General features: G+C 40.7%; 1 protein-coding gene across 3 annotated transcripts; it reads right to left on the reverse strand.

The window, feature by feature from the left end:
* Positions 1–9,294: 9,294 nt before the first annotated feature.
* Positions 9,295–16,144, reverse strand: LOC752956 (monocarboxylate transporter 13). 3 transcript variants are annotated; one of them, XM_030994699.1, is made up of 5 exons: positions 15,861–16,144; positions 13,296–13,611; positions 12,498–12,641; positions 10,428–11,684; positions 9,295–9,825 (listed from the first exon to the last, which is right to left on the reverse strand). In XM_030994699.1, exons 2-5 carry the CDS (start codon positions 13,483–13,485, stop codon positions 9,668–9,670), a joined length of 1,749 nt encoding a protein of 582 aa, XP_030850559.1. In that variant the 5' UTR covers positions 13,486–13,611; positions 15,861–16,144; the 3' UTR covers positions 9,295–9,667. The 3 variants fall into 3 exon arrangements, with proteins under 3 accessions (XP_030850559.1, XP_011660559.2, XP_001180710.3); XM_011662257.2 differs by lacking the exon at positions 15,861–16,144 and having other exon boundaries at positions 13,305–13,685; XM_001180710.4 differs by lacking the exon at positions 15,861–16,144 and having other exon boundaries at positions 13,296–13,685.
* Positions 16,145–16,791: the final 647 nt, after the last annotated feature.

Genomic DNA, 16,791 nt, shown 5'->3' on the forward strand with positions numbered 1-16,791 from the left:
TTAAAGAAAATCCAGAAATCAGTGAAATGGGAAATATTTGGATAACAATTAGTATATACCTTTTGAATACAGTGTAGTACAAATCAGAGTTGGAGATATGGAGTAATGATCTTCAAGAATAAAGTGTCTGACCGTTATGCGTGAGACTGGACGGGGCGAGGGAGGGTATTGGTATTTCAATCCGTCCATATACCGCTACGAGCGCCAGCCTCTCACCCCACCACCTCCTCTTTTTCCTTTCTTTCTCCCTTTAGATTTTGTTCTCTTGCTCTCCTCATTTTTTCTCTCTTTTTCTCTCTTTCTAGTCTTCTGGGACAACTGGCTATTCGGTTATTTTCCCTCGATGTGCCTTTCAACTTCTAATTAAATGTTGTTTTCTTTAATTACCACTTTTTTTTCTTCTTCGATATCATGAATCCCATAACAAACCTTCTGAATGTCCATTTTCTACTACATGTAACCGAAATATCCGCACATGCATATGCTGCTAATCAATCGTGTCACTGTCTTCTTCGTTAAAATTCACGTTCGCACAGCCTAGTCACAACATCATGTTACATCATAGTCAGGCGCGCCGGAAGCAGTTTGGGATGGGGGGGGGGCAAACATTCCAGGGGGCTCACTTTCCAGGGGCAGTGACGTAATGAGAAAAAAAGTTCGGAAAGGGGGGGGAGGGGCAGACGAAAAATCTGCATCACCACCAGTCTTACACGTTACATGCAGGTGTTTTAGGTATTTATTTACGGTTAGATGAGCATCCAGGGGCCCTCTGTAAGGCAATTGCGTGTTCCAAGGGGGGGGAGAGCCCCCAGAAGCTCAGATGTTTTAATATTGAACTACGGTCAGATGAGCATCCAGGGGCCGTCTTAGGGCCCTTGGTGTGGTCTAGGGGGCAGAGCCCCCGGAAGCTCAGGGGTTTTAGGTATTTAATTACGGTCAGAATGAGCATCCAGGGGCAGAGCCCCCGGAAGCTCAGGGGTTTTAGGTATTTAATTACGGTCAGATGAGCATCCAGGGCCCTTGGTGGGGTTCCAGGGGGCAGAGCTTCCGGAAGCTCAGGGGTTTTAGGTATTAAATTACGGTCAGATGAGCATTCAGGGGCCCGCCTTAGGGCCCTTGGTGGGGTCCTGGGGGCAGAGCCCCCGGAAGCTCAGGGATTTTAGGTATTTAATTACGGTCAGATGAGCATCCAGGGGCCCGCCTTAGGGCCCTCGGTGGGGTCCAGGGGGCAGAGCCCCCGGAAGCTCAGGGGTTTTAGGTATTAAATTAAGGTCAGATAAGCATCCAGGGGCCGCCTTAGGGCCCTCGGTGGGGTCCAGGGGGCACAGCCCCGGAAGCTCAGGGGTTTGAGGTATTTAATAACGGTCAGATGAGCATCTAGAGGCCCGCATTAGGGCCCTTGGTGGGGTTCCAGGGGGCAGAGCTTCCGGAAGCTCAGGGTTTTAGGTATTTAATTACGGTCAGATGAGCATCCAGGGGCCCGCCTTTGAGCCCTTGTTGGGGTCCAGGGGGCAGAGCCCCCGTAAGCTCTGGGGTTTTAAGCATTTAATTACGGTCAGATGAGTATTTTTTATACCTTATTTGTGACATTGGCAGGTCACTTATTTTTTCTCCGTCTTTCTTTCTTTTTTCTCTTTAACATACATTTTTTTAAAAGGAGGGGGGAGGGGCTTGAGCCCAGCCACTTTGCAGACCATGACATAAAGGCTTCTAAATAAGCGTATTTCGCCTGACTGTATTTTCCAACAAACGCATAAAAAAGTATGACTTACAAAAAAAATGGAGAAAAAATGCCGGAAAATCACGTCACAACATCAACATTTGTAAATCACTCGTTTCGAATAAGAAATACCTTACCCCCCCCCCCCCCATCAGTACGCCAGCGTTCAGGGGCTCATGTCTTCTTACCCCTAAAACAAAAAAAACGGACACGCTTTCCCATTCTCGCACAATATGTCCACGATATGCGCGTATCGCTATTATAGAGACCTCCTTTTAAAATACCTTATAGGTGGCATGCGCAATGTTGATGAAATTTAATTCCTGTGAACTTCCTTTTTCTTTGAATGGAATTGTATGTGTGATTTAATTCAGGTTTTTATTATTGTTACGTTCTTTTGGATTAAAAATACAAACCATGTTTACTCCTTTACTGTTTTATTTTTATTTTTTTGGAGGGGGGGGGCGTTTTTGGGGGCAAAAATGGGGGGTAGTGACCACATTTTTTTTTTTTTGGCAACGAAAATTTGAAAATTGGCACACAACCCCCCCCCCCCCCGTCCCCCCATTTTTATTTCCAATAAGTACCTTCTTTTTTTCCTTCTGATAATGTCCTTTTTACTTGGACACGTACTCCTTTTTCCTAATAAGCGTCCTTTTCCCGTTTGATAAAGACCCTCTTTTTCTTTCTCTATTACACCTGCCCCTTATTCAAAGCGACTAAGAGCAACTTTTTATTTAACCCCCCCCCCCCCCCTCCCCCCCCCCCCCCCTAGAATAATTGATATAGTCATGTAACTTACTAAGGACCTTTTCAGTCTTTCGCGGCGAGATTGCAGCTCATCACGATTAATTTTTCCTCTTTATGTCATGTAATAGCGTAAAAATCGGGACAGATTTTTATGCCACATGTTCGTCTAGTCCCATGTACATCTTTCTGTGTACAGTACATGCTTGTAACTTAACCAAGACTGGGCCAAATTTCTTATCATTTTGATTATTCCACAACCTTGCAGTACACATCAATACCTACATTATGCTAGATGATCAACCTTTTCTGATCGATTCCACACCGTTTCTTTCACAATGCAATCGCATGACCAGAACTCAACTTTAGCTTTAAGGAGTACCTTGGACCATTTAAAGGGAGACACAAATAGTAAAACCATCCCTGATAATGTAATCACATTGTAGTCTAAAAATTGCATATTTTCGCTTTAAGGTTTCCCCTTGTAAGTACCCCCTTCTTCCAGATAGTGCCTCTTTCATTGGCATCGCGTTTGGAGGTCGTGTCCAACAGCATGAACAATAAAACAATGCACGTAGGGGCGTCGCCAAAGGGAGGGGGTGTGGGGGTGCGACACCCCCCCCCCCCCCCACACTTGTCAGGATATTGTCGGTAAAATTGCGCTGCCGTCGGGAAAAAGAGAAAAGGGGGAGGGGAAAAAGAGAGGGAAAAAAGAGAGGGAAAACAAGAGAGGAAAAAAAAAGAGAGGGAAAAAAGAGAGGGAAAAAAAAGAGGGAAAAAAAGAGAGGGAAAGAGAAAAGAAAAGAAAAGGAAAAAAAAAAAAAGGAAAGAAAGGAAAAGAAAGGAAAGAAAAGAGAAGAAAGAAAGAGAAAAATGAAAAAGAGGGAGGAGGGGGAAGAAAGGAAAAGAAAGAAAAGAAAGAAAAGAAAAAAGAATGAAAGGGAAAGAAAAGAAAAAAGAATGAAAGGGAAACAAAAGAAACGGGGGTGAAAGAGAGGAGAGAGAGGAGAGAGAGGGGAGGTAAGAGTCTGATAGAGGAGGAGTGGGAGTAAAAGAGAGAAGGAGGTTGTTGGGTGGAGTCGTCTCGTCGATTGAGCAAGAAAGACACGGGTAAATATGTTGCTGTGTCGGGTCAGCTGTGTCGGTATTCTTGCTCGATCCTCGTGTACTATATCAATGCAGAAGTTTGAAGTCGGTGAGATGTATATTGTCGGTCGGCCGACAAGTTTTTTTCCCTACGAACTGTGACTTCTTATCCGTTGTGACGACTTCGAGAGTGACTACAACTACAATACTTGTATTTTCTCGAAGTTTCACTTTCCTATAATATCAGCTAAAGAAATCAGACGTTTCAAATTTTCGGGGAAACTAAATTCAAACAAGGTTTAAGAGTCAAAAACGGTACGACGAATCGTCATCCTTTCTTTATATTGTGATGAAACGCCAAAAATTCCGCGCTTTGCGCGTAAGAGGAAAACTTCATTTAGACGAGTCGAGAACGGTACAACGAATCGTCTTCTTTCTCTAATAATTTAAGGAAACGTCAAAGCTTCTGCGCTTCGCGCGAGAGGGGGAAACTGAATTCAGACAAAATTAATAGGGCTTATTTAAAGTCGAAAACGGTACAAAGAATCGTGTTCTTTTTCTAATAATTTGAGCAAACGTCAAAGCTTTCGCGCTTCGCGCGAGAGGGGGGAAACTGAATTCAGATGAATATAGGGCTTAAAGGTATTACAAATTTTTGGTAAAGGGTCATGAATTTGGTTTAAATGAGCATATATTGGAAGCATATGCGATCCTATAATATTCAGTGATCTTTGTCTCGGTTAAAATGGAGTCTAAAGTTATGAAATTTTTAATTTTAAACTATTTATGTTGTTTAGCTCCCTCTAAAGGTCAAGATATTAATTAAACTATAAAACAATGTTTCGTGACTAAAAAGTCAAACTAGTCTAAGAATTTCATGGTCGCAGCTACCATTTTACTGCCGTAGGCGCTATTTGAAATTCATCAAAATTCATCAAAATTTACCGGGAGCACCGGTAAATTTTTATATTCAATTATTCTCGAACACAGAAGTGTTTTAGGGGCTAAATTTTCTAGTGCTTATAATACATCCACAGGGGCATGCAAATATATTAAAATTGTAAAGAATCACTATTCATCCAATTTTCTAATTTCCCAAAACTTTGTATTACCTTTAATAAGAGTCGAAAACGGTACGATGAATCGTCTTCCTATCTCTATATTGTAATGAAACGCCAAAAATTCCGCGCTTCGCGCGGAAAGGGAAAACTTCATTTAGACGAGTCGAGAACGGTACAACGAATCATCTTCTTTCTCTAATAATTTAAGGAAACGTCAGAGCTTCCGCGCTTCGCGCGAGAGGGAATAACTGAATTCAGACATTATTAATAGAGCTTATTTAAAGTCGAAAACGGTACAACGAATCGTCTTCTGTCTTTAATAATTTAAGGAAACGTCAAAGCTTCCGCGCTTTGCGAGGGAGGGAGGAAAAAATGAATTCATACAAGGATAAACAGTCGAGAACGGTACAGCAAATCGTCTTCTTTTTGATAATAATTTATTGAAACGTCATAGCTTTCGCGCTTTGCACGGGAGGGGGGAACTTCATTCAGCCGAGGATTAACAGTCGAAAACGGTACAATTAATCGTCTTCTTTTCCTAATAATTTAAGGAAACGTCTAAGCTTCCGCGCCTCGCGCTGGAGGCCCATCACACCCCCCCCCCCCCCCCTGATGAACGCACTTTTCAGTGATTCTCTTGGTCACTACCCAAAACATTTTAGCCTTCGGCCCCAGGTTTATAGGGTTGAATTTGTAGATATTGGACATTTAATTTTGTCGGTAATTGGTGGCTAGTTTTGTCGGTAATCGTTGGCCTCTACACTCCTCCCCCCCCCCCTCCCCCCCCCCCCCTCACTGAAAAAGGTCTAGCGACGCCCCTGAATGCACGACAGAATGCAATATGGCGTAACTTACAATAACAACCGAAACAAACCAGTAAATGGCTTTAGAATAATGAAATATTGTTGCCTGTGCCTTCATCATGTCTAAACTCAACGAACAAACACCGTTAAAACAATGTCTGTTGAACCATGTCAACCTGAGCCCGGCTCTGAGCAGATCGAGCACATTGAAGTCGTACAATGCAGTTGGAACCGCTCTACTTTCATAATGCTGTAATTCGTAGATCGACAAACTGATTTCCCTTTGATAAGTATGTATTATTATCATTAGTCCGTGCTTGCATGGAACGAATATTTGCTTCCTCCATGTCGTTGGACTGAATTGCAAATCAACAATGAACACAATTCTCCAGGAAACATAAAGACCCAATTTGAGCATGTCGTAACATTTAGATTATCACCAGGATATTATGTTTTCTGGTGGAATTGATAAGATATTTAGATATCATGTAATAACAAAGACACGATAAAACTTTGTCAATGCTTCCAAAAACCCAGGCACTGACAATACTTAAATAATTAATCAATACCTATAGATTCACTCTGACTAGTCTGTGGATGCAGACTCTGGTTTATTGCCATTTGGTCTACAGTCAGTTAGTAGTAGACGTAGTAGTAGTAGTAGTAGTAGTAGTAGTACAGTTAAGATTCACTGCATGGCAGTCTTTACAACATTCTTGCAAAAATACTAAGGAATAAGATACGGGTGGATGCAACGCGCATTTTTTGCTTTCAAAAAATGAAAGAATGTCAAAAATCATGATCTTTAATATGTATTACCTGATGAAGACCTTGCATTTGAATCAATGTTCAACTCTCTCGCTCTCTCATCCCCATCGTACAAAACGTAGGAGTTAGGAGGCACTTTTTTGGGGGGGTCCAATTTTTCAGGAAATATTTTGCGCCGACTCAGTCAGCCGGTGAATATGCGGGGGGGGGGGGAGGGGGTGAGACCACTATTTTTGTTTTTTTTTCACCTAATTCGTGAGAATTTTTTTGTTGTTGACCCGTCAGCCCATCCCCCCCCCCCCCGTAGATCCGCGCCTGCAGAGGATCCAGACGGCGTCAAGGGGGGGGGGTAGCCAAATCTTAATACAACATTTAGTGCCGGCTCAGCCGGCCGGCGAATAAGCGGGGGGCGCTTTTGTTTTTTGTTTTATAAAGGTTAACTTGACGTTATTATCCTATTTTTTTTCGTTTTGGGGGGCTAGGGGGGGGGGCCGGGCCAGAATAATCGCTACGTGGACCCGCCCCTGAATCCACTAACAATGAATGAAACAACGATGATTATATCAGGGAGTTGGGATCAGTGGAACTCCCTGGTTCTATCAAGGGAATGAAACACTTTACACAGAGCCACGTACGCTAGCATGAAAGGCTAGCAGCCTTAATTGTGAGGAAGAAAAAAGTCCCAATGAGTCCCGGTAGTTTCTCAGTTGAAAGGGACCCTGGAACGTATTGCAACGATAGGAGGAAATAAATATGAAATCTCTTTCAATTTGATATTAAATTAAATCATTCGACCGTGCATTCGTTCACAAAGTATCTTTCATGTACCAATCAAGCGTGTCTTTTGAAATATGCAAGTCTCTCCATGCATGTTCACAATACTGTTCAGCAGAAGAGAATGTTATAGAGTGAGAGAGAGAGAGAGAGAGAGAGAGAGAGAGAGAGATGTTAATTTTAAATGTGTATATTAGGTCAAGGTTTGTCTTTTGTAAAACGTGTTATTTATGTTCTCATTTATGTATAATAATAATGTACAAGTGTGTGCGAGTGCTTGCGTTTGGAGCGCATATCAAAATACGACTTTTATGTTGATAATAATAATAATACACTGTTGCTCATAAAGTTGGAATATTTTTTTTTTACCCAAATTTATGGAATTATTTTGACAATGATTTATTCCTAATAGATCTAGATAATAGTATACATTCTCAGATATTACTGAATAATAATTTGCCAGTGTTTGTTTTGCGTGACTGCTAAAGCATGTGTATGCTAATAAGCTTATCAACTAGGGGACCTACACCCTTAAGTCATAAATGACAGAAATGAGGATTACTGCCCCACAAAAGGGCACTAATATAGCACATCGACACGGTTTTGATCCTGGGGCCTCACAGTTACGAGGCCATTGCTTTGCTACTGAACCATGACTGTACGCAGCGGGGGCTAGGTAGTCTGCAGGCACAGACCCTAATTTGACACTTAATCAAAAAATCATTGTGCCTTGAGAGAAGTCTAGCCCAGCTACCTACTGGTTGTGTCAATATATGTCAGGAGCAGCTACAGTACATGGTCTATGGTAGTCTTATAGTGCAGACTCACTTTTACGACTGACCAGGGTTTGTGCTTACAGACTAGGGGCTAGGGTAGAGAGCAGTTCCCACAAATGAAAAAAACAACGGAAAATGCAATAAATTATCAATAATTCATTGCATTTTACCCTGGTCCCCAACATAAAAAAAATCCTCTGTAAGGCCATGCATTATGTAACTTGAGTCCAGCCCTTGAGGGGGGCACTGTCACTATGGTATTATATTCTATTTATTCAGACATTCAGTGATAACCAAACAGTCACGTCCTGGGATGCAGCCAAAGGCTTGACCCCCCCCCCCCCCCCCCCCCGTACAAGGATGTATCCCCGGTAAAAATGATGTCAGTAAACAAATATAACAAGATACATGATCATTAAAACAATATAGGAAACAAAGTAATATATCGGTAAAACAATTGAGGAGGTAAATAAGAATAAAAACACACAATCAAATTTGTAGCATGTAAACTTTGAAATGTTGACAACAGAGTATTACATTGCATAACCATAAAGGTATTATTATGAGGGCCCCGTTGCACAAAACTTACCATTGATAGTAACTTTGCCATCAATGGTAAGTACCATGGAAACCTTGATTTTGATTGGCTGTTGAGCCCTGTTACCATGGTAGTTGCCATTGATGACAAAGTTACTATCAATGGTAAGTTTTATACAACAGGGCCCAGGTAGTAGATAAATGGATAATTGACTATATAAACTGTACATAAAATATGAGAGAAAGAATAATAGTATTATTTAATAAAGAAAAGGAATTATGTAATAACTTATATGAATACAAATATCGACTGTTTTGAGAGGCCTGGCTGTTTTATATGCTCATGGGAACATGCGCGCATCTGGGTGCAAGATGTGCAAGTTCCCGAGAGCATATAAAACAGCCAGGCCTCGAATATAAAAGCAGTCGATATCTCTTTTACTAATAATAATAGTAATAATCCGTTTTTTTATATAGCGCTCAATACACCGATCCAACGATGTGCCTAAGCGCTTTACAGATATATTATTACCCCGGTCATTATATGCCAAATCGAAACAAAAATCTACCAAGAATTCTTACCTTATCCTTTTATTGAGTAAAGATTGGTTAAACATCACGGAAAATCTATAAAAAAAAACTGTCTGTTCAGTTATCTTTGATAGAAAAATGACTGAAAGTTTCAATCATTTGGGAATCGCAGACAAAAAGCACTGTATGGTGTCCACGCTCGCACAAAGTAAATGTTAACACGTAAACCAATGGGGATCTGAGCACATTGCGGCCTGATACCCGGGGCAACGGATATCACTCATGAACTATTGACTATGTGTTCGTCTCTTTGCGGGAATATCCAAAATCACGACTGCACTTTCGACAAATCAGATGGCTAGATTTCTAAAGAGAGGTATATAAATCCTTATAAAATTATGAAGATAGATCTTTAGTGAGGTTTTGTAAGCTGAGAGAGTTGGGTTATTTATTACATCGCAAGGGAGCATATTGTTACATAAAATGAGTTCTTGTAGTCAACCTTTTGCAAAAGGTAGAAACATCTTCTTATTTAATGGTAATTTCTGCATATTCTATTTGCTGGCGTAATTCTTTTACAGAGATTTACTAAATAATTGTTGATAATTTTATAGTACATCATGAGTCTGTGCTACATTAGTCTTACTTCTAGAGTTGGTACACCGTTTTCACACTGGTAAAATTTTGCTTAGCCCCGGACTATAGGTGGGGCTAAGGGGGGGGGGGTAGTGTTAGCCCGGGGTTAAGCTTAAGTTCCACTTTTAATTGTTCTAACATTGTTAATAGGTTGTGTCATCTGATAGGCGTAATACGCTGCAAAATAGTTAGGTTCATTTTCTTTAAAGGCGGAATCAGCCAGGAAGTCTAGATTGCTTCGTTGGATTTTATGTTCCTTTTCAAGGACATCGTTTCCCGCTTCTTGAGTATAAGGATGATAACGCTGAGGGCAACAGACAGTGATGTGAAAACTGCAGCCAGAACGAACATAAGCACAAAGCTACCAGTCAAGTCTTTCAGGAAACCTACAGAGAAACAAAAGTTTTTAAAGGAATTACAGGACGAATCAACAATACTTGGATTACGCGCAGTCTGTAAGAATCACGAGAATTGTGTTTTGTTTTATTTAGAAGATTCTCAACTTTTTTTGTATTTCAATAGCTTCTATTCAGTGGTGTAGCAAGAGTAGAGACGGAGGTACATGTTCCTTAAAGCGAATGGCAAGAGAAAGAGAGAAGGAAAGAGGGAGAGAAAGAGAGGGAGAGCGAGAGAGAGAGGGGGGAGGGGTGGAGGGAAAGCAAATAAGATGGGGATAGCACTGTAAAAAGATGACAATAACCAACTCGAACACCCTCCCCTATCACCGATGGCCTCAACGGTTCTCACGATTTTTGTACAAGTCTTAAGACCGAATGTCACTATACCGTGACACCAGAGCCACTGAATGGCTAAACCCATGCTACGCTATTGCTTCTCATCATAGTGTTACCAAATCCATCTTTAGAAAACTATAAAGATCTACGCGAGGGTTAAAATACATGTGTAAACAACGTTGATCACTACAACTTTATCAAAAAATCTACGAGAATAAGACTCGAAAGTACTGTCAATCGGAGAAAGGATTTACCTAATGCTAAGCTGCCGAAGAGACCACCGAAAACATCGACGAATAGTAGCCATCCTAACGAGATCGACGTCGCACTGTCATCGATCACCCTCTGCATGACGATGTTGAGTGAGAGGATAGCCCCAGCGGACACTCCGAACGCTAATGATGCCAAGATGGCGACCACGTAAACCCTCATCAGAAGTCCGAGGACCAAAAAGGCTGATGCCATCAGTATCTGCGCGCCTATGTAGAGATGCACGGCTTTCACGTAACCCTTCGTCACAAGAAACCCATTGGAAAAACGACCAACAGCCTGAGAACCCCCGAAGACGGAGAGAAGTGTGGCTGCTTGCATGGAAGAGAGTCCTACATGAGTCCCAGCCGAGGCGAGGAAAATGTTAACAGTCACGTAAGTTGCTGCCAGAAAAAATATAGCGACAAGGAGTGCCACATGACAAATTTTGGTTGTCCTCGTCAGGGGTTTGGCGCTAAACTTGAAAAGATTGGATATTCTAAATGTAGATTTAACAACTCTTGCACTCTCAAGGCTACGATATTTGTCACCCTTTCGCATATCATTCACACTAGATGGACTACAGTTAGAACCATGGTCTATTCCGAGGAATGTGGTTTGAGGACCTCCTTTGTCATCCGTGATAGAGACTCCAGAATGGATGTCGCCATCTGTATCAAAATCCGCAAGACTTTGAATCTCATTCTTATTCCCGTCGATATCTTCATCCGAATCACCATGTTGCTCTTGATCATCACATGGGACTGTAATGCCCATAGGTGCTCTCGGATAACAACTTTGATTCTTCAGCGATCCACTACAGTCTTTGCAAACTCCTGCAGAACTTTCTTGGTCATGTGATTCTGAAGACTCCAGAACGGTAGCAGTAGTTTGATGGTCAGACGGAGATGGTCGAAGCAGAACCTCATTAGTCCCGTTGTCAACATCACCTTTATCGCCGTCGTGGTCATTGACGTTGCCTATTTCGCCCTCATCACCGACCAAGGTCCTTCGCTTTCTGACGACCTCGGGTTTCATGAGTGCGCCAATGACGACACTGTTGAGCGTTATGCCCGAGCCAATGACCAAAGCCCCTCTCCATCCGTAGGCAAAAGCAAGGGCTCGGAGTACTGGAGATAAGATCAACACCGAGAACGAGAGGCCAGTTGTTGCAGCTCCATTAGCTAGGGCGTAGTGGTGGTCAGAGTAGTGCTGTCGAATGGTAGCTGTAGATGCTGTGTAGATGGCACTCGATCCGATCCCTAAACATCGTGTAAACATAAAATTAAAGAGTTGATAAACACATAATCTTCTTTATGATTCCAAAGAGAGTAACACACGTTGCTCGTGCTACTGGCACAAGACTGTGTCAGGCCGTCAGCAACTGGTGTGATTATTGACGCATCGTGTAAAAATGAAACAATAGTGAATGCAAAATAAACGATGCAAGCTTTGAGTGGAATTGGAACATGCGCTTATTTTCTTAATCAGTTAATTTGCGTTGGTACATATACATTCGAAATCAGGCCATTATACACGAAACGTCATTTTATAGACGTAGCTACTGCGTCAGCTATTGGTGGGGTCATTATTGCGCCAGGTAAAAATGACAACTTAAGATACTTATCTTCAATGAGTGAAAATGTGATTATATTTCGTGGTATTTGACCGGGCCACCATGCGAGAAAAGGCAAAAGTGAACAATGCAAACATTGCCTGGAAAGTATTGGCGCATGTGCTAATCTCCTCATGATAACCTTTATTTGCGTAAGTAACATTGACGCATCGAATTGACGCTTCGTGTGCAACGAGTATCATAACGAAAAAATAAGCCCGGGCCTAATAAAATAGGGTCTACATGATACAACTAAAACGTAGAGAAGCTTACCAGTCCACTAAGTTTTCGTTTCTCTCTCTCTCTCTCTCTCTCTTTCTCCATCTTTCCCCTCTCACCCTTCTCAGTCTCTCTCTCTCTCTCTCTCTCTCTCTCTATTTCTCTCTCTTTCTCTTTCTCCTCTCATTGTCCTTTTCGGTTGATGAAAAAAAAAGTGTAATTCAGCAAAATTAGTTTTTACCTCCAAGCAAACTGTATCCAACCCAAACGAAGGCAATATGTCGTGCGAACGCCGTGAGGAATATCCCTGAAGATATGAGAACACCAGCTATCATGATCACCGTACGACAACCTACAACGTTGAGAGCGTATGATACCAAAGGACCTATCGAGAGAGGATAACAACAATGACATATACATTTTAGGCTTCCTTCTGGTTTCGTTTTTGGTTTGGGGATATCTTCCATATAAGAATTATCAGAAATAATCCTTGCTATTATAGATATCATGCAATCAGTCGCGTATGCAGTTTTTTTTATGTGTATGTTTTTTGAGAACCCCCCCCCCCCCCCCCCAACAGAACGTAATGTCGATCGGTCAAATTTTCAAATTTCGAGACCAAAAAAAGTATATGTCCTCTTACCCCCCCCCCCCCCCCCTGCTTATTCAGCGGCTGACTGAGTCGTAGCGATTTTTTTGGCCCGATTTCAAAATGTTAAACCCCCTCCCTTGAAAAAATCATGCGTACGCCACTGCATGCAATAATAAAGACACGATAAACTTTGCCAATGCTTCCAAAAACCCAGGCACTGACAATACTAAAATAAATAATCTATACCTAGATTCACTCTGACAAGTCTGTGGATACAGACTCTGGTTTGGTCTACAGCCAACTAGTGCTAGTGGTAGTCAAGATTCACCGCCCCCAATCTATTATTTGATTAATAATTTACTTGGGTAAAAGGAAGGGTATTTAACTGTAATAAAATGAAATGAACTAATGATGTAATTTATCTAAATAAAATGTTAAAAGGAGTACCTGAAATACCATAAGAAACTAGAAATGTTGCAAATATCATCCCGACTGCAGCCGTGGTCGTTTGAAGGTCTTCTGTGATATCGTCGATGATCACCGGCAAGGACAGTAGTATACCACGGCCGAATGCAAGGCAGACGTGAAATGCGAACGCCACCCGCCACAGCGAAAAGAAACCTTTTAAATCCAACATCGTCCACTAAAAGCTTAACGACGTCCGTTTCGAATATAGTCACGATGGACGTCGAAACAGAATATGCAGCACAGTATATTTGTTGTACACTTTTGTTACCGCCCCCTCGATGGGAGGGCGTTAAAACTGTAAATTGAAATGAAAAGAGAGAGAACAATGGTCAGTCAATGTGTATGGGCATCAGCAAGAATGATAATTTATTAAGAGTTTGTTTCAAGGCAATACGTCAAGTTACAATTACTATTTACATAATCATGGATGGACTTCATCCTCTCATAGTCGACTTATGACTATTCTAACTCATTTTAACTTGTCCTTTTAACACACTCTGTAACTAAAGAAATTCAATTCAATTCAATTCAAACGAACATTTATTTTCTTCCAAACAATACAATTTATAAGTAGGAACATAAGTATAATTAAAGAACTTGTAACAAGGAAGAAGGCGCGAAACCCGAAGAGCATAGCTTGTAGCCCGAATACATAAATACAATTATTATCCATTATAAATGGGAGAAAGGAAGAAAGGGATAGGCAAAGAGGAGAGGAGGATAGAGAGCTTGGAGAAAGAGAAAAAAAGAGAGGAAAAGAAGAGGACTGCAACATAGTATCAATGGAGTGTATGACATGCATAAACAACATAATGGCAAGATATAGGTGAAGAGTGTAGTGCTGAAATATTAGACTGCATATATACATATATATATATATATATATATATATACGTATACATATATATATATACTTCGTTACAAGTACATGCATTTATACAACATAGGTCTATACATACATACATGTATGTTTACAATAATATAATACATGTATATGTAACTAACTACTAAAATAACGTCAATATACTAACAGGCTTAAAGGTACTATGTCCCATTTGCAGGCCAAAAAATGAAAAAGTTAAATTCCAACTGCATTTGAAGGATAACACTAATTTAGAACTTCCCTAAAAAAGATGGGGCTTGAAAATGTCTTCAAGTGGGAAAATAACGACTATTAGTTGTCAAATCGACTTTAGGGCTATAGAGCCCAACATTAATAGTCTTGATTTTCAGACAATTGTACCGAATGGTCATATGTTTTATGCTGCGCAAATATTCAATCAGTTTAATCTTGGCCATCACAAGAAGTGGGTTATTGATGTAGACAAATGCTCCCTTTACAACTCTTTTCATGTATATTATTACCAAAGAAGAAAAAAAGCCAGTCAGTCACTCAATAGTGTCTGACAGTGAAGTCTAGCAAGTAAACGGGTTTACTTGCATAATTTGAATATGAGGACACTGCTAACGTTTAAATTTCACAGATAGGACATACATGACATATTCATAATTCCTGCAAAGTTCTACAGCATTTGAGGTTGGCTGCAAAAGGGACATAGTACCTTTAAATCATCTATCTTCAGCAAAAGTCTTCAATAATTCTAAACTCTACTCATAATCAATATATAACTGTTTGTTCCTCATTAACCTATAATCTAAACTGTAATATAGAAACATAGCCAAAATACTAAGAAGAGATCCTACAGTCTTGAGTTTAAACTGTTGAGATGATCCCTCAATCCTATGGAAACTTCTATGCAGATTTAACATTTCAGCCATAACTAACATCCCACAGAATCCCTGTATGCACCTCATTGCCATTTCTGAGCTGGTCTCTTGGTCCTTTCCAATTTAACCCTTTCACTCTCACAGTCACTAACCACTGTGTCCTATTACTGATAACACTTTCTTCAAGCATGCTATATCTTAACCCTTCATCTACTACTGCCTCCTAGTTAATCCTAAAGCAAACAGAAGTTCCAGCGGTCATGGCAATAAGCCTGGAGAGTTCACGACTCTTACGTAATAGATAACAACCAGCCAAACTGCAACACGAGTGTGTTTATATCCCGGCCCCCCCACTCAGTGTTATTTAGGGTACGCATATGCGTGTTCCAACCGACCCCCCCTTTTCAGCAAAAGTCCGGTGTGTAAAGTCAATACGGCTCGACCTTTTTCTTTTGTATACGAGCCTTTTTCAGCATCCCCCCCTTTTCAGCAAAAGTCCGGTGTGTAAAGTCAATACGGCTCGACCTTTTTCTTTTGTTACGAAAAGGACATTTTGGCAACACGCATGCGGTCATTTTGAAACCTGAGTGGGGGGGCCGGGGTTTATATACATTAAAACACTGGCTATGACTATACACATGTTCCTATATATGCAGATGTCAACAAGTTTATGAAGACATAATTATCATAAAACAAGCTCATCAATATGAGAAGATACCACATTCCAATCTTCTCCAGAATATTACAATCATATCAATAGCATATAAGCTTACAACAGTAACAATCATCATAATGATAAAATGTATCTTTTCTTACCTGTAAATTGAAATGAAAAGAGAGAGAACAAAGGTCAGTCAATGTGTATGGGCATCAGCAACGATGAGGACGACAACCTAAAGCCTCGGTCGCAAATGCCATTACGAACTGCTATGAACGCCGTACGAACGATTTTCAGACAATGGAAATTCGGGAAGACCTTGGAAAACAAGGTGATTCGTACGAAATAATCGTTCGTACGAACCTTTGTGACCGTAGCTTAAAGATAAATTTTAGTACTGGTAATGCGATTGCATTGTGAAAGAAACGGTGTGGAAAGGATCAGAAACAGTTAGCATGTATTGTAAGTATTGGTGTACCACTGAGCTCGGGGGATTTTGGGTTGATACATTATAATTGGGGGTGTGATGTATTCACACTTGAGGGGTTAAAGTAATGCACTGAAAATGTGTAGTAGATACAGTAGATACCAAAATGTGTAAGGGTGCTCTATTTTGGAGGGGCCTCACACTTTCTTAGAAATAAATATTACATGGAGTTTATACAGACGATTAGCTGACTACGCTTTCAAGTCGTAGTCAATAAGAAGTTGGCATTAATCCACATAACAATGACTGAAACACCGATGATTATAGTTTTATCAGGGAGTTATAGGATCAGTGGAACTCCCTGGTTCTACCAAGTTTCAATGGAATGAAACAGTTATCACAGATCATTATGTCTGATTTTGGATAATTTGTTTTGTCCTTTTTAATATCTTAGAGTTGTTGTTTAATTGGTTGTTGCCGTTTTTAGTAGCATAGTGTACATACATGTATATAGTAGTGTTAGTACTGTCAGTTGAGATGTAGGGTTTCATGTATTATTATTTTTTATTTTTTTAAGTAGACCTTTACCCTTAAGCTTGCCTTCATTTGTTTGTTGTTCGCTGCCAAAGATTTTCTTGTTTTTAAAGATTTTCTGTGTGTGT

Source organism: Strongylocentrotus purpuratus, unplaced genomic scaffold (assembly GCF_000002235.5).
Source record: "Strongylocentrotus purpuratus isolate Spur 01 unplaced genomic scaffold, Spur_5.0 spur5_scaffold_21, whole genome shotgun sequence".
Taxonomy (NCBI): domain Eukaryota; kingdom Metazoa; phylum Echinodermata; class Echinoidea; order Camarodonta; family Strongylocentrotidae; genus Strongylocentrotus; species Strongylocentrotus purpuratus.